Below are 25,053 nucleotides of genomic sequence, written 5' to 3'. Positions count from 1 at the left end.
ATTCAGAAAAACGTGGTGCCCTCACATTTGAGCAGATGTTGAAAATTATCTTTTGGTTGGCATACTATTTAGTGGTCCTTAAAAAAAGGCAGTGTACATTTCATTTTAAAAATTTAAAGCGAACATTTATTTATTACCTTAATGTTAATTTAATAAGCAATACAGTTTTTCCTTACATATTATATAAACAAATGCATATACTTTCTAAGAAACAGCATAGCCCTGCAATAAAAATTAGTAAGCAGTAAGTCATAATTTAAATACAATAATAATAGAGTACAAAGAAAGATATAGTGGTAAATTGCATAATTCAGGAAGAAATTACATTCTGATTTTTTGCACTCCACCCCCTGCCCCCTGAAAAAAATAAATAAAGCTCAGCAGATAGGAGCATTTATGATCAAGGTAAATATTGTAAAATACGTAGCACCTTTGGTCAATAAAACTATTGTCAACATTTATCTTCAGGAAGCCTGAAGAGCTTTTCTCATTTTGTAAAGAAACTAAAACTAGTTAATGTGTACCATGAATTTAGCTGCTGCTTAATTCAACATTTGCATAAAATGTTTCCTGACAAAAATGAAATATTCAAGATTAACTATCAACTTAATGATAAAATGCTATAAATGTGTGCTTTCTATACCTTACTTTGAAAATTAGCCAGAGAACTCCTCTAATATACATTCAGTGTTACTTTGAAAATTAGCCAGAGAATTCTAACATACACTCAGCCTGCACCATAGAACACTGTAGTAGTAACAATCTAGCCCAATCAATTTGTCTCAAGAAAGGAATTATTCTGTGCCTGGCACTTTGCTAGGCACTAAAATTGTTATTGCAACTAAGAGAATGTCCCTGTCCACAGGAGCTCACAGTCTAATAAGGAAGAGATAAACTTGAAAATATACTCAAAACTGCTGGCAAAATATATACCGTCCCCCTCCTCCTCACCGGCCCCTCCCGCCGCCCCACCGCAGAAGAATTCAACATTTGGTTTTAAATTAGTTATGTAGTTAAACCTAGACATGACAACAGAGATTTTTCTAAAACAGTATGGCCATATAACAGTGTATAAATGAAAGCAAAGTGGTAAATGATTCAGTTATTCAAACAAGCTAACTTAAAAATAAAGGACATTAAAGACAATATAATTTAAAAAATGATCAACACAATATACGTCTGATTTAAATAAATCTACATTGTGTTTAGACAAAATATATTGTATGAAAATGCCAGTTCTTGCCAAGTTTAGAACTATTATATGTACAAAAATAACAGCAATATATATTCCAAGATCAAATCACAATCACTTTAAATACATTCATCTGTAAGAAGGCAAAAAGGAGAGGGTTCTAGCTTATATTTTTAAACTTTGAAAGGCATTTTAGTGTACCGTTAAAGTAGGTGAAGTGACCATTTAAAAAAGCAAGCATTTTTGAGACAGATCCTATTCTAATTATTTTATTAACCCATTCTCATATTTTTAAGTCAAATAGTATTTTTGGGCCCTGGCCAGTGTGGCTCATTTTATTGAGTGTTGTCCCATGCACTGAAGGGTTGTCAGTTCGATCCCCAGTCAGGGACATGCAAGAGGCAGCCAACTGATGTGTTGCTCTCACATCCATGTTTCTCTCTCTCTCCCTTCCTCTCTCTCTAAAAATCAATAAAGTATTTTAAAATATTTTTGGGGTGTTCTCTTTGAGATTATACAATGGCATTAATTTCTTGCATATGACTTAATTCAACAAACTCATATTGTGTGTTCTGTGCTGTGCTATTATACTTTTTGGGGAAAAAATAAGTGAGTAATGCTTCTGAAATAAAATATGAGCATAAGACAAAAAAGGAATCAATGGAATACTGACACATAGACTCTGTAAACAAATCATTAGTGCGTATTTTTTAATGACTTAGATATTGCTGTAACAACATATACATATTGGACAAAATCATTCATCCCCCTAGTTATTACATCCAATTTACTCAGAATTATCTATTGTGGGAATCAGCAAATATTCTTCAAATTAAATTTACAAACATAATTTTGTAAAGTATAATTCAATTAGGACAAATATATTCATTTTGGAAATAAAGGATTTAAGTAAGGTTAGACTATTTCCAGGAAAGTATGTATACATGCTACAAAGTTCACCATTACAAGTGAAATGGCTTATCCAGTCACTCAGAGGGCAGATATATGTTTAGCCAAAGCCCTTCACCTGTTTTGGTATTATTCTGCAAAACTATGAATTTGTAACAAACCTAACTTAAGACGATGAGATGACGAAACAAATTAATTAAATATATCTTTGATACATAAATATATTAAAAAGAAAATACAATACAAATAAAAATTACACATAATGCTTAGAAAATAAACAGTTCAGTTCACATGTCCTTTCTCCCTAAATCCAGAAACATTTATACTTTACTTAGAGTAGCATTGGTAGAAAACTAAAGTCAATTAAATAGTTTATTAAGAATTTGTCCTGTACTTTAATGAACAAGCTATATAAACTGGGTCAAACTTAAAAACCTTTTTTTTAGATACATATGAAAGCAAAACAACAGTCAACCTAGAATGAAAATCTTAGAAGAATGTGTTAAAACTTCACTCTGACATTCACATAATTCTTTTGTTCATCTGACCAGAACTCTTTACTAATCTATACTTGACAGAATATTGAGTGCCTGAGTTTCCCTAGCTTGTTTTGCCATATTTGAATTTAAAACAAAAGAGCAAAAGCTTGTTAAACTGTGTGAAGAAAAATATCTACTGAAAGACAGTAGATTTATGATCTCTGAATAATCAATTGCCTGCTGAAATACTGTATATTATGCAACTTACTAACAAGCACCTATGAAGACTGAAAAACATGGAGAGCGGGCAAATAGGGGAAGTAAACTAAACCCGCCAAAGAAACAAAAATCCTGTGCTAAAAATGTCCTTAATTAGATGAAAAATTCTAAAGAACTTGACCTAGACATTGTAAAAAAAAAAAAGGGAAAAGAAAATGATTTTTAAAAATAATGATAGAAAAGAAGAAATGAAGGGGGAAAGGTAAAGCAGCATGGGATTGGGATGGAAGAAATAATATGGTCTAAAAAAAAATTCTCCTATGCGCCATTTAAGTAAAAAAAAAATATATATATATATATTTGCAGCATTATTTTTCCTTTTAAGGCAGAGACCTAAAATTATGAATTTCAATACTACCCTAACAATTCTTTCACGAATCGCACATAAGCCAAATAAAGTGAAAGAAAAGCAGTGCGGGACAGAGGAGTAAAATAAACCAGGTAGAGTTAAAACCTACAGTGTACAAACTATTGATAACAAAGAAGAGAATATCACAACAAAATCCCATGAGCTCAGCAAATTATTCAATTTTTTAATGATCAACAGAGATAGTTTCTGGAGCTCAGTTTCTGATTTGATTATGCAAGCATTATAATTACTGACAATGGGGTCTCTTGGTTTTGAAGTGGATTTCTCATACATGAGGTCATGCACATTGACATGTAGAATCCTAACCCTAAAAAGAAGTGACATGAGTAAAGACTGTAATTTCTATTTTATCTCAATCATTTTGATGCTCTTTGGTATTGTGAACTGTTGTGGTAAGGAATCTACTTAGTATGCTGTATCAGTGATGTCATTGCATCGAAAGGACCTACAGGATGGATGTGATGGTACTATGCTTGATGGTAAGCTTGGTTTCTCCAAGTTGTCAGGCACTTTAAGAAAATTAGAAACATCCAGGAGAGTAAGGGCCAAGCACAAAAAGATCAATTTTTATAGATTTTTAAAAATCGCATTGAAATATATATGTAACAAATGTACAGTCACACAAGTTCCTTTATTTGAAAGATGAGTGATAATTGCCAAAAGTATACACTGTTGGCCCCAGGAATATGGCCATTGCTGCTAAACACAAATAAGACCAGATGCAGCGTGGGTGACTTTGTGAAGGACGTAAGACATTAGAAGTGCACCATCTGAAATAAAGCTAAGGAGAACAATGTTCCATGCATGCCAGAAGTTTGGAATGAGACGGAAAAAGCAATGGCACTTGTTCTTTCTATAGATCAAAGGGACGGGGGGGGGGGGGGGAAATGACAACACAGATGTTCAGGGAAACTTGAAAAATGAGTAAAGGTATAGGGGCCATTGCAGAAAATAACGGAAATAAATATATATTGCATAGGTGAACCAAGTTATTTATATGTCACAAACTTTTTAAAGTGGTTTTTTTTTGTAATTTAAGATAATCCTGTGAATAAGAATCATAATTCTGAAAATAATGTTTTATAGTAAGTACTTTTAATTCTTCAGTCATAATAAGTAGCTACCAATATGGGAATTACTTATCCATAAAGAAAATAACTTTTCTTCTAAATCCAAATTCAGGGAAAATATATTACACTTGAATCATACAAATATGTCATTATTTTTATGAAAAGTCACATTAAAATAATTATGGATATTACATAATCATTACCATGATTTGGGATAAGGTACATTGACTAGAAAAACAGCCAACTTGAAACTATGTAATCAGGTTATAGCAAATGCAGTCTCTAACAAACACTAGATGAATCATAATATGAATTGAAGTTAAACCTAATTGGTTTCTCTGCATAATAAATTTGTTGCATCTATATTGTACCTAGCTTCTACAGCTACTATTAGGAGACAGCATGGTAGTGAACATCCTAGGGGCTCTTCCTGCTTTTAGATAAACCTGAGTTTTAGTTCCGATTCTGTCACATACTATCTTTTATCTTTGGTAATTTGCTGAATTTCTTCGTCTGTTTTTTGTTTTGTTTCACTCATCTATTATATCAGGCCAATAGCCTCTACCTATGATTTGGCTTGAATATTAAAAGGTATTAGGTAGGCAAAATGCATAATACATAAAGACTAGCTCCCTTCCCACTTTGCATCCTTTCTTCCTATTAAATTGAGCCTAACAGTCACAATTTATTTTTATTTTTTTTAATTAAGCCTGAAATTTTATACAAATGAGAGGTTTTGGTGTGTGTGTATCAAACCTAATGATGTTAGTTATTTCCTAGTGTCTGGGAACGGTGTGTGTGTGTGTGTGTGTGTGTGTGTGTGTGTGTGTGTGTGTGTGTGTGTGTTTGGGCAGATAAGGTGGCTGGAACTCTGTACTAACAAAGTGAAACTTACGCATCATGTGAAGTTACACTGGGAAAACATCAAGTCTTCCAACATGAAGTACACCAGAGCCTGACTCCCTGCCTCTTAAATGTGTGCTGACTGGACCTAAAAAGGATCAGGAAAGATAATCATTATGTGACAACATGATAATGAATGTTCTAAGTTCATATTCTCTAGTCTTTGAAATATTCTGTTAAATCAATAAATATTTTAACAAGTTCAAGAGAGCCGGAAGAGTGAACAAGTAGAAAAACTTATTTTACCCTGGAACAATTCTGCGTCCTGTATGAGAATTTACATCACTCTTTCCAGTATACTCTGATTTAAATGGTCAATATGTATGTATGGGAATTGGTATGTGTGCGTATTTATAACTTTCTTCATCGCTACTGCCAGACATGACTGTGTACCTCATATTGTGCACTTTGAATGCACAATTTCCCTTCCCCCTTTTTTTTTAACTATTTGATATAATCAGTGCCAGAAATGAAAGCATAATGAAGATGGCCAAGGAGCAATAAAATAAATACGAGTTGGTTTTTGACAAGAAATTCGTCAGTATGTGAATAAATCTCCTTTTGTGGAGAAAACTACTGGAATGCACCCACCAGCATGTCTCTAGCAGCTGGTGATAAAAAGGGCCATAGCCTTAGACCTAAAACCCCACGATCATTACTCTGCTATTTATTCTCCTCACCCCTGAGTCTAGTATCTATATTCATTTACAAGTGTGTTTCCAGAGAATCCAAGACACTTTTGGAAATGTTGAAGATTGGAGAGTGACTAACTTACGATGTTGCGTTGCTTATGACGAGTCAGAGTTACATAGAAAAGCACTCATAATATGAAAATAGCTTATTCAAGACTCAAGATTGGGCAAAATGAAATAAAAAAAAACCACAACAAACAAACAAAATCACGGCCATAATACTGCCACATTTCCCTGATTAATTTACTGATGGTATTGGCACATATCGTTTTACTTAATATTTGAAAAATACAAATACCTCTTTTATATGCAAAAAGTGAATGTTAAATGAAATATGGAATTTTATATAGCTTCCTGAATGTGAGGTGCATGCTTAAACAGTGCATACATTTTACAAATTAATCCTTAGTGTTAGCTATCACCAAAGCTTGATATACAGGTACAATCTCTTAGGGGATAGGAATAGCACCTGTCTCTACCGCAATTAATAAAACACACAAACCCCCCAGCAAATTCCTTTTGACGTCTTGAGAGTGACATCACTTCAATAACCAAGCACTAAATGCTTTTTATTAGTCATGGTCTTAACTTAAACTTCAGACGAAAATATTTATACCTTTAGTCGCAAAGCACAATTTCTTTCTTGTTTACAAGTGCTTTATAACTCAAAATGGTGTCTATAGCTCTGAATGTACAGAAAACTATCATGTGCCACTGTATTCAAGAGTGCTGTAGGTTCCCAGATGTTTTCACATCGCCATGAAAACGAGAAACTGCGAAATTACTCTGGGCTGCAGGATTGCAAGCTTCTTGCTATTGTTGTACACGATCCCCGCCCTTCTCAAGTGCATATACCAGGTCACACACAGCCTCCAGTGCTAGCAGCCGTGTTTTAACAGTCTCCTGGTTTAGTTAACAGTTATGTTCACAGGCAGCAGGAAGCCCAGTCCATAGAGGGCAGAATTTTCCAGTACCGACATCCCTATAATATGAGGCATTTTCAGCGGCTGAGTAAAAAGCCTATTTGTGATTTTTGGTTTTTGCTTTTGCATGTTTGGGGAAGGGAGGGAAATGAGAGTTTAGAGGGCTCATTATAAGCACCCCCGCACTCTTAGCTTTCCCAAATGTATTACTCATAACAGTAACCTACTGATCACCACCATGTTGGGAAAAATTATAACTTGGCTTATCTGTAAACCTATCCACCAGGATTTGGGTTGATTCTGCTTGCTGTCTCAGTCTGAAAATAGATCAGATGAGTTCTGGTTAAAATAAAATCCCTGGTTATTACTTTCTGGATTACTAACAAAAATCTTTTTTTAGCCCTGCCCTGTGTAGCTCAGTGGGTTGGGCATCATCCCTGCTCCGAAAAGCCGCTGCTTTCTCTAAAAACCAATAAAAAATCTCTTTTAAAATCAATGGATGTAGTCCATTCCTTGGGGGTAATTTAGGCTTTTAAGTTAGTTTACATATTAGGTAAAAATTCTAAAAATTAATTTGAGGGTGCTGTTCTCTACTACCAGGTGCTAATGGCCCCCTCAAAGAAGGCATGTGCATGGGCTAATCAAATCTTACGGTTTAAAAAAGTTAGTTGTATTTTCAAGTTAAGATCACCTCATTTCCACCCATGTTCTTATCTTTAAAATCCACATGTACAGTAGTATGCAAATATAACACACTTCTTTTTTTCTCCATGGATATTTTTTAAGTAAAAAGAAAAAAAAATAGTATGGTGATAATGTTCTTTTTGAACTTATTTGTCTTTTGTTCTCCAGATACTGTGAGTGGAAATTCATTTGCCTTTAGTTCCATTTCACACTTTAATATCTTGAAAAATGAAATGTGGAGAGGGTATTCTTATAGAATTACTTAAACCAGGGGTTTGGAATTCAGATCTCTATAATCAAGACTGGAAGTCACTAGAAGATTTGGAAATTATTTTAATCGCAACCAGAGTCATGTATGAAAATAAAACCCTTGCATGGATTCTTTATATGCATAATCTCAAAATATATTTTTTTAAAAGAAACCATTTAAAATTTGACATTGAGGGAAATCTCATCTCCGTCATTCATTATCAGGTTTTATTTAAACTAAAATCCTTTCCAATATTTTGGAGGGGGAAAAAAAGTTCTCGTAAGAAAGTCATAAACACTGGCCTGGCCGGTGTGGTTCAGTGGTTGAGTGTCGTCCCATGCACCAAAAGGTCACTGGTTCTATTTCTGGTCAGGGCGTATGCCCGGTTGCCTGCTTGATCCTCAGAAGGAGGCAGCCAATCAATGTTTCTCTCTCATCTATGTTTCTATTTCTTTCCCCCTCTCCCTTCCTCTCTGTCTAAAAATATCAATACAAAAACATATTTTTAAAAATGTCATAAACACTGAAATCAGAGATGTGATTCTTGCTACATGTTAGTTTCTCTTTCTGAGGGATTATTCTCTGGTCTCGTGCTTTTGACTTCAACAACACATTGTTTAGATGCGTTCAAGGGTTCAGATTCTTGGGAATCCGGCTTGTTATACGTTTCTTCCTTTGCTTTTTCCAACTTCTTTTCCTTTGCAAGCATTCTATAGTTTATAGTATTACCAATGAGCAACCACACACTTGCTAGGAATACAATAGCCCCACAGGCTATATACATATATTTATACTCTCCAGTTTCATCCACCAATTTACCTATGAGACAAAACAAACAAACAAAAAACATATTTTAGGATAAAATAATAAAAGAGCTATAAATAATAAAATTTTCTAATAAATTCTTCCATAGGCACAGTATGTACCTATTTCTTATTTAAGTTAATATTAAATATTTAATGAAAATTATTCTTTTTTATGACTTATATCCTATCTAATAAAAGAGTAATATGCAACTTGACCATCACTCCAACACACAAGATGGCTGCCCCCATGTGGTCAAAGATGGCTGCCCCCTTGTGGACACAAGATGGCCGCCACAAGATGGCCAGCAGGGGAGGGCAATTGGGAGGGACCAGGCCTGCAAGGGAGGGCAGTTGTGGGCAATCAGGCCAGAAGGGGAGGGCAGTTAGGGGTGACCAGGCCGGCAGAGGAGGGAAGTTGGGGGTGACTGGGCCTTCTGGGAAGGGCAGTTGCGGGGGAACCAGGCCTGCAGGGGAGAACAGTTGGGGGTGACCAGGCCTGCAGGGGAGGGCAGTTAGGGGCAAACAGGATGGCAGGGGAGCAGTTAGGCATCAATCAGGCTGGCAGGGGAGTGGTTAGGGGGTGATCAGGCTGGCAGGCAGAAGCGGTTAGGGGCAATCAGGAAGGCAGGCAGGCGAGCAGTTGGGAGCCAGCAGTCCTGGATTGTGAGGGGGATGTCCGATAGCCTGTTTAGGGATCGGGGCTAAACGGGCAGTTGGACATCCCTTGAGGGGTCCCAGATTGGACAGGGTGCAGGCTGGGCTGATAGACACCCGCCGCCCCCATGCATGAATTTCATGCACCGGGCCTCTAGTATATAAATAAAGACATGAATGCACACATGCAGCATTATATTACTGGATATTAAAATTATTTAACATTATTTCCCTCAATAAAAATGTACAATTAAGACAAAGTAGGTATATATGCTTTGGAGTGCATATTCATAAATACATACATGTTTAATATCTATTCATGCAGAAATAGATATATTTATCTATCTCTTTATTTACAGCAGACACATTGAGATTGCTTCACTCCTTTCCATACTTCCTATCTTTTCAAAAAAGAGGGAAACATTACATTCTTTAGGAAAGACCCAAAGGCTTTTATAAAGTTCGTAGAGGACATGATGTTTACTAAATGCTTTCTCTATGCCCAGCACTAGGCTAAACACTATTATCTGCAATATCTCATTGACTTCTACAAGAGCACTAGGAAGTAATCTGAGCATGGTTACACAGCCAGGGAGGCGCAGACTCTGGGTCTGATCAAGGACTGTCTGAATCTCATATTCCTAACTGTTCTTTAAATGGCTTCACCAAATCTCATGGTTAAGAGTTATGTCACTTTTGTGGCTAATTACATTTTTTACTTTATCTAAATTTAAATTATTAAGGCCAAACTAATCAGAAAAAATATTGCCCAGCCAGCATGACTCAGTGGTTGAGCGTCAACCTATGAACCAGGAGATCATGGTTCGATTCCCATTTGAGGCTTGATCCCCAGGAGGGGTGTGCAAGAGGAGGCTGATCAATGATTCTCTTTCATCATAGATGTTTCTATTTCTCTCTCTCCCTCTTCCTTTCTCCCTGAAATCAATAAAAAATGATTGTTTTTTTTTTAAAGAAAGAAAATGTTTATTCCATTTGATTATTGAAAACATTAAAAAATTAGCTTGGTGCCATATAATATGAAGGCTTTATTGACTTTTAAAAATAGTTCAATTCATAGATTTGCCTCTTGCTTTTTTTTTGCAGGCACCCGATTCTTAACGATAATTATTACCAGCAAAATGGAGTGGACACAAACCCATGTTGTTTCTTATATGCTTATTCCAGGTGATTCTGATATACACCTATTTGTTTCGTCAGAATCTCTATCCTTCTAACTGAAACCTAGTCAGTAGCTCAGTGTTAAATTTAGTTACTTGTGAAATTAACTATTTGAACAAGGTTCCCTGTTTTAATTGGGTAAATGGTGGAATAGGCTTATTTGAATACATATCACACATACATAAGCATAACAAAAACTGCGTAATTTCATTTCCCATTCTGACTTTAAGTCAAATATTCTTTTTATACAATGATTGTTACACTTCAAAATACAGAAACATCAGTTCTATGGCCCCATCAGAGTTAATATCACTGTGGACTGCCAAATCAACCTACTTTCCAAATGTTTTGGGAGTTTTTTAATCATCATCAAGGAACCATATATGATTTCTAGAACTAAAGCTTCAGTTCTCTGTGAGTACAGCAGTGAAAGACTTGACTGACAAAAAATAGAAATCATTCTCTCCCTACCCTTCACTGCTCTACGAACAAGAGTAGCAGGAGCAGCCGCAACTGTGTGAGAAGTAACTACAACAAGACACATTCATTCAGAAGTATTTACTGAGTGCCTACAATGTGCCAGACACCACTTTAGGAGATGCCAAAGGCTGTAGAGAAGCAGCCCACCTCAAAGTCATGGAGTGTCTGTCAGGGGTAGCAGGAGGCAGAAACAGGATGAAAAAGGTGGAAGTATTATGGCTGGAGTGTGAGAGCTTCATGAAGCAGCAAGTCAGTTGCTGCCATAGCTATCACTGGTGCAATGGTTTGACAATATTAAACAATAGCATTTAAGGGTACAGAAATAGATGTAAATGTTAGTAAAGTTCTCAGCCCAAGGAGAAGTAGCCAAATCAGATTCCTTCATTTTCATCCCGAAAGCCCACCCACTCCATCGGTTGACCTTTTTTTTTTTAATCATCCCACCATGGCTACTGAAATAACAGTTTTCTTTGTTTATACTAAGAATTTTATTGTTAATGAATAGGCTTCTAAAACCCATTTGGTAAAACTGCTTCTGTATGAAAAGATAGGCCAATTGTACTTGTCTTATAAAATAAAATCAATTGGCTGATAAATATACTGACTGGTTTTAATCCTTTTTAAAAATTGTTTTGGTGCCATGGTACATCCACGCTGAGGGATACACCACCCAAAACAACTGTGCAATTTACTAGAGGACAGCTGTGGTGGGCAGCAAGTACACAAATACTCAGCTCATTCCTAACCAAGTGAAAAAGCAAAAGGTAAAAAGTCAAAGTGCCTTAAGTTAGCAAATTAAAGATAAATTTCCCCACTTTCGAAATGATTCCTTAATGTCATGTACGAAGCCTTTTATTAACTGATTTAAATACATTGAAATTTTTACATTTAGCCCTGCATTTACTGTGACCACCAGGGGGCAGGCTAGGAATCTCAGTGAATACCTAAGTTTAGTATTAACCAAAATAATATATAATGGTTACTGAAAAATTCTGGTCCACAAAAAGCATTTAATATTTATAACATTAGTATGTTATAAACAAAAATTAAGCAAAGTCTAAACTTCAAAATGAACTTATACATGCATCTTAGTGTCCTTACTGGGCTATTTACACAGATGCTTTTATAAGCATATTAAAAAATATTTTAGATCTTAAAATTAAAAGGTAGTCTTTATAATTTATAAACATGAACTATAAGTGTCTGATAAAAATGACTTTCATGGATATATATTAGTATATCCTATCAGTGGGTATTATAAAAGTATTCTTCCCTTAGGCATGTAATAAGTTCCATATCAATATAACCAATAAGAAAATAGATCCTGACTTTTTGAGAGAGCTATTTTAAATTTTTGACTAATTTTAATATAGATGGAAGAGAAATCTGTCATCAATGATAAATTTAAGAAATGACTTTTCCATTAAACATTTTTAAAAACACAAAAATAACTGATATGGGTAAAAAATCTAAACATTATGCTACTAATTACCAGTTTAACTTAAATTCTTAAGTTCATAGGTCCAGCGTTTGAAACAAATTTAGATCTAAATTCAACTAATTATGAAGTTCAAAAATACCTAATAAACCCTAAAATTAACACATGCTCAGTCCTTCAGGCTATTAGTATTTTTTTAATTACAAGGCATGCGATGTATTACAATGAACATCTCAGTCAATAGCTATTGATTTGATGCCTTTTGCTTTCCTTGATGAGAAATCTTACCAGCAAGAGGAGGGCCAAGGAGAACTGGACAGCACTCCACAATTGTGACGAGTCCCACAGCACTGGAAAATCTTTGAGCACCAACAAGGTCCATGAGGCTTTCAAAGAGGATACTGCTAACACTCCCAAATCCAAGGCCAAAAAATATAGCATAAAACACCAGGCTTATGTAGTCCTCTGCCAATGGGCACAAGAGATGACACACTCCCGTGAACATAATTGCAAAACTGAAGAAGTACTGGATTCGAGGTCGAACAAGTTTGGTGTTCGCAATGAATCCTACTGCAGGCCTTGCAAACATGTCAACAAAAGCCATAACAGACAGCAGGAAGGCTGCAGAGTACTCATCAATTCCCTTGTCTTTAGCATATGGGGCCAAGAATATAACGGGGGCAAAAAATCCTAGAAACATAATGACATTTCCAGATAAGTATATCAAAAACCCTCTATGCTTAAAAAGGGAGAAATCTAAATAGTTATTAATTTTTTCCCAGAGTGATTGCTTCTTGTGGCCTTTTTTCACACGCGACTCAAGCTCTGTTTCGCAAATCTTATTTTGAGCCTTAGTAGTTGGTTTGGATTCAACGGGTCTCATGAGAGCCCCAGCCACACAGGCATTCAACAATATGCCTCCCAAAATCATGAAGCTTCCTTTCCAGCCGAAAGTATTAAAAAGGAACTGATTGAAAGGAGCTAATGTACTTAGGAAAACAGGACTTCCTGCCATGGCAAGACCATTCGCCATGGGTCGTTTCTTATAGAAGTATTTGCCAATGATTGTTAAGGCGGGTTGCAGGTTGAAGGCTAGACCTAAACCTGCAAAGAACAAAACAGAAGAAAGAAAAACACAAACTCATTATGCCACTCATAAAAGAAATTACTCTTCAAAACATACATTCAATTGGGTAAGGCAGGACTCAAAAGGCAATAGCAGGTGTTGATTTTTTGTTAATCATCAATATAAAGAGAATGGCACATAAAAAGTTTCTCATAACTGGACACTTGATATGTATGACTGTTTCATATTCCTTTCATTTTAAAGCACAAAATTAAAACCAAAAGCTTTTACTGATGTTTCAAAAATCAGAGCATAGGTTGAAACTAGGACAAAATTATTAATTCTTATAATTACAATTATTAATTCTTATAATTACAATCACTTAGTTCCACAGATTTTCATCTCCTTTTATATTTACACTAGAGGCCCGGTGCATGAAATTTGTGCAGGGGGGGGGGGGGATGAGGGGGGTGTCCCTTAGCCCAGCCTGAACCCTCTCTAATCTGGGACCCCTCGAGGGATGTTTGACTGCCCGTTTAGGTCTGATCCTGGTAGGATCAGGCCTAAACGGGAAGTCAGACATCCCTCTCACAATCCAGGACTGCTGGCTCCCAACCGCTCGCCTGCCTGCCTGCCTGCCTGCCTGCCTGCCCCTTACCACTTCTGCCTGCCAGCCTGACCACCCCCTAATCACTCTCCTGCAAGCCTGATCGACGCCTAACTGCTCCCCTGATGGCCCAATTGCCCCCAACTGCCCTCCCCTGCAGGCCTGGTTTCCCCTAACTGCCCTTCCCTGCAGGTCTGGTTGCCCCTAACTGTCCTCCCCTGCAGGCCTGAACTCCCACAACTGCCCTCCCCTGCTGGCCCTGTCATCCCTAACTGCCCTCCCCTGCCAGCCTGGTTGCCCCTAACTGCCCTCCCCTGCCAGCCTGGTCGTCACCAACAGCCTTCCCCTGCAGGCCTGGTCCCCCCCAACTGCCCTCCCCTGCAGGCTTGGTCCCCCCCAACTGTCCTCCCCTGCAGGCTTGGTTCCCCCCAACTGCCATCCCCTGCTGGCCTTGTCGCCCCAACTGGTTGACTCTAGCAGCATCAAAGCCTCCAAGACCCAAAGGAATGGAATTGAAGTTGGAATAATATACAGGGTGGGGCAAAAGTAAGGTTTGCAATTATTTGTATGGAAACTAATACAATCTATAATAATAAAAGGGTAATATGCTAATTAGACCAGATGTCCTTCCGGGCATCATTCCAGCTGTCCTTCCAGACAAAGCCTGGGCCAGAGGGAAGCGGGTGCCAGCAGCCGGGGGAAGGAAGGCCTACTCTTGCACGAATTTTCATGCATTGGGCCTCTGGTAATTAATAAATAATAATACAAGAATAAACTGTTTCACACACTCACAACTGTAAAGCTATTTTTGTCCCACCTGTATAATACTGTTGCTATTTGTGGTGCAGTAATACCCAAATCACCTTTTCCCTAATACATCTACTTGTAGACTTAGCCTTACTTCCATAGTCAAATATAATACACAGTATTTCAGCACAAAGGAAATGGCATTCTCTCCTTTCTGGCAATTTTTAGATAGAATAAGATTCTCTCATTCACAAAAGATGTTTTACCGTATCAAGAAAAGAGAGAGGGGGTGTTGATAGATAGTAAAGAGAAGGATTTAACATCACTCCGTTTTAGGCTTTAATGCTTCACATTTTTTTCATCACATGACACATGAGTGCAAGGTTAGACTGATCTAAAATCACAATAAAAAGAGAAATATGTTTACCTTGTTATCTGTGGGCATTAGAAAAATATTCAATTTCTTTATATATTGAAGTCTAATTTTTCTTAAAACTGAGTATAGATTTGTTTGATTCAATTTATTATTGAGGTTAATAAACATTGTATTTTCCAAATGTACATATTTAGGTCAGTTTAAGTCCAAAGACACTTTGCATAAGAAACAACTATAATCAAATACTAGGATGGATGTCATATGAAAATATTTGTGTTTAGTAGCCAATGTGCCTTGTAGAGCTTTAAACCAGAATCTTTTTAGGAAGGGAACAAAGAGGCACCACAATACAGAGCTCCACCATAAACAGAATACAATAATTCTATTGTTAAAGCTAAGTCAGTGCATCCAGAAAATAACTCTTTGCCACTGTTTTTAACCTATTATGTGAAACATCAGATATTGTAGATACTAATAAGCAATGAAAAATACATTTTTTTTTAAATGAAGCTATTTATATGCCAGAAAGCTTCTGTCTGCCATCTTAGCTGGCTGAAGAGTGAAGGGTAAAATGATAAAAACAGGCCAATGATGTTTTGTTTCTGACATTTATATCATAAAGCATTATGTATCTGATAAATCATTTTTTCCCCATTACCTGAAATAATTTTGATTGGACATTCCATAGCTAGTATTTCAATGTACTAGATGAAAATAATTCAAGATCGTACCTGATATAAAAATAAAATTCAAAGAAAACAATAAAAATGTCCTATTGTTCATGTATTTTAGAGAGCTTCGTGAACAACATGAGTGTTAAGATAATAAGCTGAAAACAAAACTTACCTCCAATGAACCCCACAGTGAGGTAGAGCTCTATTACGCTGGTGCTAAAAGAGGCTGCGACCAATCCCACACAGCACAGCAAACCGCCTAACATCACCACTGGCCGGCTGCCATATTTATTCACCAAAATACTGCTGATGGGACCTGAGTAGAGATGAGATGAAGAAATATTCAGTTGCTGGGTCGTTTATTTTTAACATTGTTAATTTTGAAAGCTGAGATGCACATTTTAATGATCAAAGAAAAAACACACAGAGCATATAATGAAGACTTCAATACTTTCCAATCAGTTTGACTGATTATCTTTAATCATACATGTAAAAGCACATAAAATAATACCTTAGAACTACTTACTATATAGTTTATGATCACAGTCATTCAACTTTTGATGAAAAAGTTTTTTGACAAAATATAGCTAAATTGTCTTAGTAAATGCAGGAAAATTTATGTAACAAAAATCTAGCCATTATATAAATGATTTGTGTTAGAATTTTGTTTTTTAGAATACTGTGCACGCACACACAAACACTCACGCTCTTAATTAGAGTTCAATTTTTAAATTAGAACCCATTATACTTTTTCTTTAATATTATGTTTCTTTGATTCTAAGACACCGATTTTTTCTATATTTTACTGTATTAGAAATAAGGATGTCTTACACTTGATGATCTCTGAACAATTCCTGTTTATCAGGGTGCAGTCATAGGTAGTTATGTAGCTATCATGGCCCATGAATGCTTGAACTGTATGTTATTGCTGTGGCTTGGCTGGACAATAGGAACACTGGTAACTCACATTAACTAATACTTCAATCAAACCAGTTAAGGACCATTTAAAACGGAATATGAAATCTTCATTGTTTTCTGAAAAATTTTCTGTTGACACATTCTGGTAAGGCCAAGAAAGAACCAGCCCAAACTTGCAGAATGGACGCAGAATGGTAGTATAGATGGAATTACCAGAAAAAATGGTGGATTTCTCCATGAAAATACGCTCCCACATGGACAAGGAGAACAATCTCTTATGTTAAACATGAACATCAAGGACTTGGACTCAAAAACTAATTTAGAAGAGCCAAATACTGCCTGGAAAGAAGGTTTTAAAATGCCTTGCTCAATTTTTTAAATGTACATTTTCTGGCAAATGTGTCCTATTTGTGTGTGTATGCATAAAATATTCAAGAGTGATTAAAATTATTAAATTAATTTAAGTATGTCTTTAAAAGTGCTTTTGGTAATTATAAAATTAAAGTTATAAATATTAATAAAGTGCTGCATCTTATTTTTGTGCACAACATTTTTTCTTTAGTGGTGTTTTATAAAATAATGGTACAACTGCCCTCGCCAGATATACCAAGGTTGTGGGTTTGATCTCTAGCGGGGCACATATGGGTATCAACCAATGAATGCATGAATGGGTGGAACAACAAATCTCTCTAAAATCAATAAATAAATATTAAAAATAATATACAATTTAACAATTGAGGCTTAGAGTCAATGCAAATCCATACTAGTTTATAAAACTTGTCAATGTGTAAGTGATTTGATTTGACATTCCATTTTTAACTTAAAATTATATTTCATCTGAAACTAGGGACACTACTTTTCTTAAAGTAATTTAACTAACTCAATTTAATTCAACTTAACTCAAATTAGTTTAATACAGTATTTCTTGAGCCAGTTTTCACATGCCAAGGATGAGTTAATCCTCAATACATTCCAGTCCAGAGAAAAAAATAATCAAGAAGTTGTTTTAAGAACTGTGGTGGATGCTTTGATTAGACAATCAGAATAAATTCAAAGGCACTGACCAATTACTTGGATTAATAACAATGATCTCTTCTCAGTATACCATTTTCTATGTGGTGCCTAGATAATTAAAAAAATGAGTTAACTGATTTACTACATTTTATAATTGTGTTTGCCCAAAATGTATAAACTTAAATTGGAACATAGGCTGTTAATTACAACTAAATTTGCAATGTATGTGAAATAATTATATCTAAATATTGGGATAACTACATCAAAGCTTTTCCCATCACTGTGATTAACTAAAGGAAGTCACTAAAGAAAACATTTAGAGGTGCTGGCTTTTTATTTTTTATTTTTGAGGTGGCTTAGATAGTTTCTACATTGGGATTAGTCAATATGCAATAAGAGTTATAATTTTAACAAATAATTTTATTTTAAGTTATATACTTTAGTTAAATGATATTCTATATGGGATATATTTACAAAGTCATCTATAATCGTTTTCCTGACCAAAAAATACTTCATAAGTGATTATTTAGAAATAATCAAAGCCCCATACTCCTTTACTTCCTTGTCTTCTGAAAGCTACTTCTGTCAGCTACTTCTGTTTTTCCTGGTGTGGCTCCATAATACTTACAAAAAGGATACTTATTATGGCAAGGAAGCTTTTATGGGTTCTTTTTTTTTTTTTAATATATTTTATTGATTTTTTACAGAGAGGAAGGGAGAGGGATAGAGAGCTAGAAACATCGACCAGCTGCCTCCTGCACACCCCCCACCGGGGATGTGCCCACAACCAATGTACATGCCCTTGACCAGAATCAAACCTGGGACCCTTCAGTCCGCAGGCCGACGCTCTATCCACTGAGCCAAACCGGTTTCGGCCTTTTATGGGTTCTTATAAATTACAGAGTTTGCCCACTCTTAGAACTCCTGTTGCACTTAGAGCTGGTAATAAACACATACAGACACACAAACACAATTATTTATTCTCCATTTCATTTGTCTGAATCTTGTTCATACGTATAAAATGTCATAAAATATGTCTACTTCATAATAGTTGTGGGTTAAAATTTAAATTATGATATAAAGTAAAATACACTCATTTTGTAAATAATTTTAAAAAAAAATACTTTATTGATTTTTTACAGAGAGGAAGGGAGAGGGATAGAGTTAGAAACATCGATAAAAGAGAGAGAAACATCCATCAGCTGCCTCCTGCACCCCCCCTACTGGGGATGTGCTTGCAACCAAGTACATGCCCTTGACTGGAATTGAACCTGGGACCCTTCACTCTGCAGGTCGACACTCTATCCACTGAGCCAAACCGGTTAGGACTGTAAAGAATTTTTAATGCTTAATATTAGCTTGAGGAGGCATCTTAACATTAGATGTAAAATGACACCGTCCATTATCTCTCTCTATCCTACAAGTGGCTTAGTTTATTGTTACTAACAAGAAATATAAAATTAAAAACAAAAACGGATTCTCATCACATGTGATTTTTATTAAGCATGAGCTAGCTTCCCAAGTGTCCCCTTTTGATGAATCATAGGCCTAATTATATTCTGAGCACATTCATTCATTTATCTATTAATTCAATCATACTGGAAGTTTGTACTCAGCATGTGTTTTCAAGTAATCATGATGTTTAATTATTAGTTATGCCAAAATAGGAAACTCTGTACCTACTGATAGTTATATTTGAGTCCGTATCTAAGTACAGCAGTTATTGTTCATCAAAAATTTTTGTTTTATTTGCTCATCAAGCAGTTATAAAAAATGACATGCAAGAATAATATCTTATTTCCAAAAAAATTCACGAAAGTATCAGACTGTATCTAAATCAGACTATGTACCCACTAATTTATTCTGATCCTGCTTTCCAATCAAAGAATTTTTAGTGTCAAGTTAATGGCCACATGCATGTTAACTATGAAGGTGTATAGGAGAGTTTCTCCAGAGAGCAGTGTAAGGATCTCAATATTGTTACCTGCATTTCCGCTACTTCCTTGTCTTCTGAAAGCTATTTCTGTCAGCTACTTCTGTTTTTCTTGGTATGGCTCCTTAATATTTACCAAAAGGATACTTATTCTGGTAAGGAAGCTTCTTATAAATTACAGAGTTTGGGTTCTTATAAATTACAGAGTTTGCCCACTCTTAGAACTCCTGTTGCACTTAGAGTTGGTAACAAACACACACACACACACACACACACACACACACACACACACACTTATTTACTCTGCATTTAATTTGTTTGAATCTTGTTCATACATTCTAAGCTTTGTGAAAGTAGCTGCCATATATACTATTACTCATCATGCCAAATATTCATCAATATTTATTGAGTTACTACTCTTTGCAGTTAGTGTGCTAATAATTGTGAATTATTACATGATTTTTGTGGCAATTTGATGATATAGTTGCCTAATTAAAGTTACGTAACAGTCAATAAAATGGAGGTGTGCAAAGTGCTTAGATAACTTAAGATCACATCAGAATCAATGGTAGAATGTGGATATGAGCCCAAAGGCACCTGATTATAAAACTGTGCTATTAACTACTGTGCAGAAAAGAGTCAACAACAGCAAGGCTAAGATACTATCCTTCAAAAGGCCTGACTTGTGCCTGGCTGGTGTGGCTCGATGGTTGTGCGTTGACCTATGAACCAAGAGATAACAGTTCAATTCTTGCTCAGGGCACATGTCTGGTTTACGGGCTCGATCCCCAGTGGGGGGCATGCAGGAGGCAACTGATCAATGATTCTCTCTCATCATTGATGTTTCTCTCTCTCTCTCTCTCTCTCCCTTCTGCTCTGAAATCATTAAAAATAAATAAATACATACATACATACATAAATAAGGCCTGATTGCAAGTCTGGCTTTGATTGGCATCTGCAAACTTGGATTTCAGAAGTATTCCCATCATTCCCTAGCTGATAAGAGTGGCTTACTGTGCCTAAACTGTCTTACAAACAATAAACAATGTAGTTTTAAAATAAATAAATAAACAATATAGTTTATATTGAATATATGCTTTCCTTCTGGGAGTCTGGAATTTTGTTATATGCCAGACAGGAATACCTATGTAACCAGTAACCCAACAGAAACCTTAAGCACGGAGTCTCAATTGAGTTTCCTTGTTAGGCAACACTTCCCACATGTCAAAACCAATTGCTGAAGGAATTAAACCCATCCTTTGTGATTCTGTTGGGAGAAGACTCTTGGAAGTCTGCAACTAGTTTCCTCTGTACTTTGCCTGATGTGCTTGTTTCTTCCTGATTTTGTTTTGCACCCTTTCATCGTAATAAATCATGGCCATGGAAGACATTTTTGAGTTTTGTGAATCTAGAAACAAATAATCAAACCTGGGTGTGATCTCTCTTACTGCTAATTTTGAATTTTGATATAGAACTTATAAACAGATGGGTCTTGTTAATATTTTAAAAGGTATGCCATATATATGTGTGTATGTATGTATACTAGTCTATTGTTTTGCATATTGTTATTCTGTTCTGTAGATGTAAATTAACAGCGCTTGTTTTTATTTCTTCTGTATGCTACATGAGCACATAATAAATGCTGTGAGAAAATTTGGAGAGTATGTTATGTAATGAACATTTCATAAATATATTTGATCAATCTAAAACCATGAATTGAAATTGACTATGAATTTGAGCTATATAAAATTTTGTATGCACAGTATAAACACTAACAGAAGAAATGATAAACTGCTATAATTTATTTTTCATTTGCTTTATTTCCAATTTGTATATGTAGTATCCTGTCAAGTCAAATGATAGAGAGCAGTAGTTCAAGACTGAGAGAGAGTTGTTTGCAATTTCAGAAATTTATCTGTGTTTACTACCATAGTATTTTTGTTACTAACAGAAACATTATAATTTTGAAATATTTTTCAAAGAGGTGTTTTTTGAATTAGAAAACTGATGCTATTTTAACTTGGACAGAGTGTGGGCTCTTCTTCATTAACCTTTTGCACTCGGATGTCGAGTGTGACTCGACACGGTTAGCATTAAAATAAAGGAATTGAGAAAAAAGCAAGCGAGTGCAAAGGGTTAAGTACTTGTTTGCCTGAGGTCGATTCCTGCACTGAAGTTGGGATTGAAAATCCACGTGGTTCCTCTCTCCAGGTGATTTTCTTTCATTTCAATTTAGTGAAAAACATGAAGGGAGTGTCCCTGATAATTAGAAGCAGCCATTGCATTTGCTTTTTGAATGGATGAAGACATCACTGTTAGCAAGGTAAGTCATCAGCGCATTGCTCAATGATAAGTGCCCCAGGTTAACTTACTGGAGCTCATCCAGCTTCACAAAAGATGAATCTTAATGTCGGCTGAAGACACTCATTGTGTATTCACTCAGCAATTAACCAGTATTTTAAGCATATAAATGTTTTGAGTGAGTGCTTTGAGTAGCTGTGGAAGTCAAGAAAGGGACTGATTAACATGATAGATGTACTTGCTGTATAACAGGGACAGAGGGTGACATGGTCCACAAACTCAGCTTTGCATTTGCAGTTTCCTCTGTTGGGAATGTTCTCCCCTTTATATGTAAACTAGAGGCCTGGTGCACAAAATTTGTGCACTGGGGGGGGGTCATCCCCTCAGCCTGGACTGCTCCCTCTCACAGTCTGGGACATCCCTCTCACAATCTGGGGTCCCTCACTCCTTACCGCCCGCCTGCTCACTCCTTACCACTCAGCTGACTGTTCCTTAGCAGCAGGCTCCTTACCGTTTGGCTTGCTGCTCCTTAGCGCTGCTGTGGAGGTGGGAGAGGCTCCCACCACCTTGCTGTGCTTGCCAGCAGTGACCATAGCTTCTGGCTGAGCAGCTCTCCCCCTCTGCAAGCACACTGACCACCAGGGGGCAGCTCCTGCATTGAGCATCTGCCCCCTGGTGGTCAGTGTGCATCATAGAGACCAGTTATTCTGGTCGTTCCACTTTAACAGTTGCTTAGGCTTTTATTATATAGATGAGTTATTTTTCTAATACTCAGGTCTCTGCAAATATATCGACTACTCAGAGAGATTGCTCACTGTTCCAATAGATGAAGCTATCAAACTTTAATGAGGTACTAAATGCTATTTTTAAATCCACTTATAAAGCTATAGCTCATTTTCCATACCTTCCATATTTTTCTTTTTTTGCACATTTCAATGCCTGTCTGCCATTGGCCTGGTTGCAAAGACAAGTTCTTGAATTTTAATAAGAAGATAGTTATTTTTATGTGTGTTTTTTCTTTTCCTCTCTGTACATTAACTTTTTTCCATTTCTATATTCATTCAACCACAGTTTTGTTTTTTTTTCCCAACTAGGCATCATCACAACTGTTTAAAAGGGATAATCATGCTATTTGTATTGGAGGGAAAGGGGGACAGACAAATTGACATAAAAATCTTTTAATAGAAATCAAAGGGTTTGAAAGTGATCATTCTCTTATGCCCAAGAACAGAAATGCTAAGCACTTCCTTGGTGTTTATAAGGTACATTATTCTCAACCAGGAAAATCATTCTCACTTGTTTAAGACTATGCAATGGCTACATAATAATAAAAATAACATTTGTTGAGGACTTGGCACTTCTAAACTCTTCACATTATAAAATTACATTTAATCCTACTACCTCTCTAAAAGTTGGTAGTATTTCTTCATTCCCATTTTATTTTCATTCCCATTTTATAAATAAGGAGACTGAGGTGCAAAGTAATGACTTTTAAGGATTGCTCAAGCATTTTGCTATAACTGCCTATGTGAAGAGTTACTTTCTTTTTTTCTGGGAGGAATGATTAAATATTGTTTACATAATGCTCATTCTTTAAAATAAAAATTTACACTTAATACATTACACAACATTTGCAATAAATTTTAAGAAGATAACAAAATAAGGCTGTAATTGCAGAACTGTTGGTTACCTACCCAAGAGCCACGCTATCTTCCTTCTTAACAGAATCCCAATTTTAATTTATATCTAACCTCTTCTGTGAGAGCCCAGGCCTAACACTTGGGAGTGAATCATAAGTGAATCATGATAGGACTATTCCCATTACCAAATCCTGGTTTGAACACAAGCATTTTGTGACAATGCATATAGGAAGAGTTTTCTGGGGACATCTAAGAAAGCATCTCCTCAGTCTTACAAAACAATAAAATGCCTCAATATGTTCTCTTGACAATGTGATGCCTAGAGGTGCCATAGTCATCGATGGGCCATGAAGGGTGCTTGGAGATTAGGTAGATTCACCCTCGATTACATCCAAGAGCCAATGAATCAACCAAGCCATGAGCTGCCTTACTTAGACTTCTTTGTGATATGACATCATAAAATTTCCTTATTAGCTTACCAATGGACACTGGCTTTTTCCTTACTTACAGTCCAAAATATCCCAACTAATATAATGATAGAAAAACATTCAATTTCTATTACAAATACATAAAATCTCTTAAGACTATCTCACACTAAGTAGTAGTTAACATCTACAAAATACCTTTTTTTCCTCTAAAGCTTGAAAGGTTACTTAGTTTCAAATAATTATCTCAGTATAATCTAACTATGGAACATTTAAAGCGCTTCAGACTTTTCCAATTTGTTATTCTCAATTAAAGGTTGAAATAGTTTAATCTCAATAGGATTTTTGAAATGGGGATATGTAATTCAAAATGTATCTTAAAAAATATGTATTTCTATTAACCCATAACCAATTTGTAAATTGAAGATTCCTATCTGTCTTAGGCAATGGATAAACAACATGACCATTTCCAAAAGATGCTAACATACATTTCTGATCATGAATATTTTCCCCTCATAACTCTTACTGTACATAGAATACTGTTGTATGAAGTCCTATAAAATTTTATATTCTTTCCCTCCATCCACTCTTCAAAATTAGTTTTAAATAACACTGCCATAATGCACAACATGAACTCATCTATCTAATGTAATTCTCTAAGCTTTTAACTGCTACACTACTTTGTTCCTATCTCTCTTAAGATAGTAATATTATTCTACCTTGTGGTATACTTATTTGCATATTTGCATTATTCACTAGAGTTTAAACTGTTAGAGGGCAGAGGTGCAATTTTATTTATATTTATAATCTACTTAGGCATAGGAGAGTTAATTTATTTCACATAGTAGATAGTGATTATCTTACATTTAATTAAGTTAAATTGTTTTAGAAGTTGATTTAGGATTGTCATATGATACTACAATCACTTAATTAATATATCAGTATTTATCATAGAAAAAGTTTAAGAGGAAGCTTACACTACGTTCCTTTCTCTTCTTATCTAAAGTATAATGATAAAAAATAGTCAACACATATGTGAGGATA

General features: G+C 35.7%; 1 protein-coding gene across 2 annotated transcripts in view; it reads right to left on the bottom strand.

The window, feature by feature from the left end:
* Positions 1-1,062: 1,062 nt before the first annotated feature.
* The window catches only part of SLC16A7 (solute carrier family 16 member 7), a 165,599-nt gene continuing 141,608 nt past the window's right edge, over positions 1,063-25,053 (bottom strand). For both annotated transcript variants that reach the window (XM_079773635.1, XM_079773634.1), the window contains 3 exons: positions 15,951-16,094; positions 12,597-13,412; positions 1,063-8,570 (listed from right to left, as the gene is read on the bottom strand). In XM_079773635.1, coding sequence (XP_079629761.1) covers positions 8,299-8,570; positions 12,597-13,412; positions 15,951-16,094 — 1,232 coding nt within the window. In that variant the 3' untranslated portion in view covers positions 1,063-8,298. The remainder of the gene's footprint in view (positions 8,571-12,596; positions 13,413-15,950; positions 16,095-25,053) is intronic.

This window comes from Cnephaeus nilssonii (assembly GCF_951640355.1).
Source record: "Cnephaeus nilssonii genome assembly, chromosome: 6".
Classification (NCBI taxonomy): Eukaryota; Metazoa; Chordata; class Mammalia; order Chiroptera; family Vespertilionidae; genus Cnephaeus; species Cnephaeus nilssonii.
This window is presented reverse-complemented; position numbering and strand designations above follow the sequence as displayed.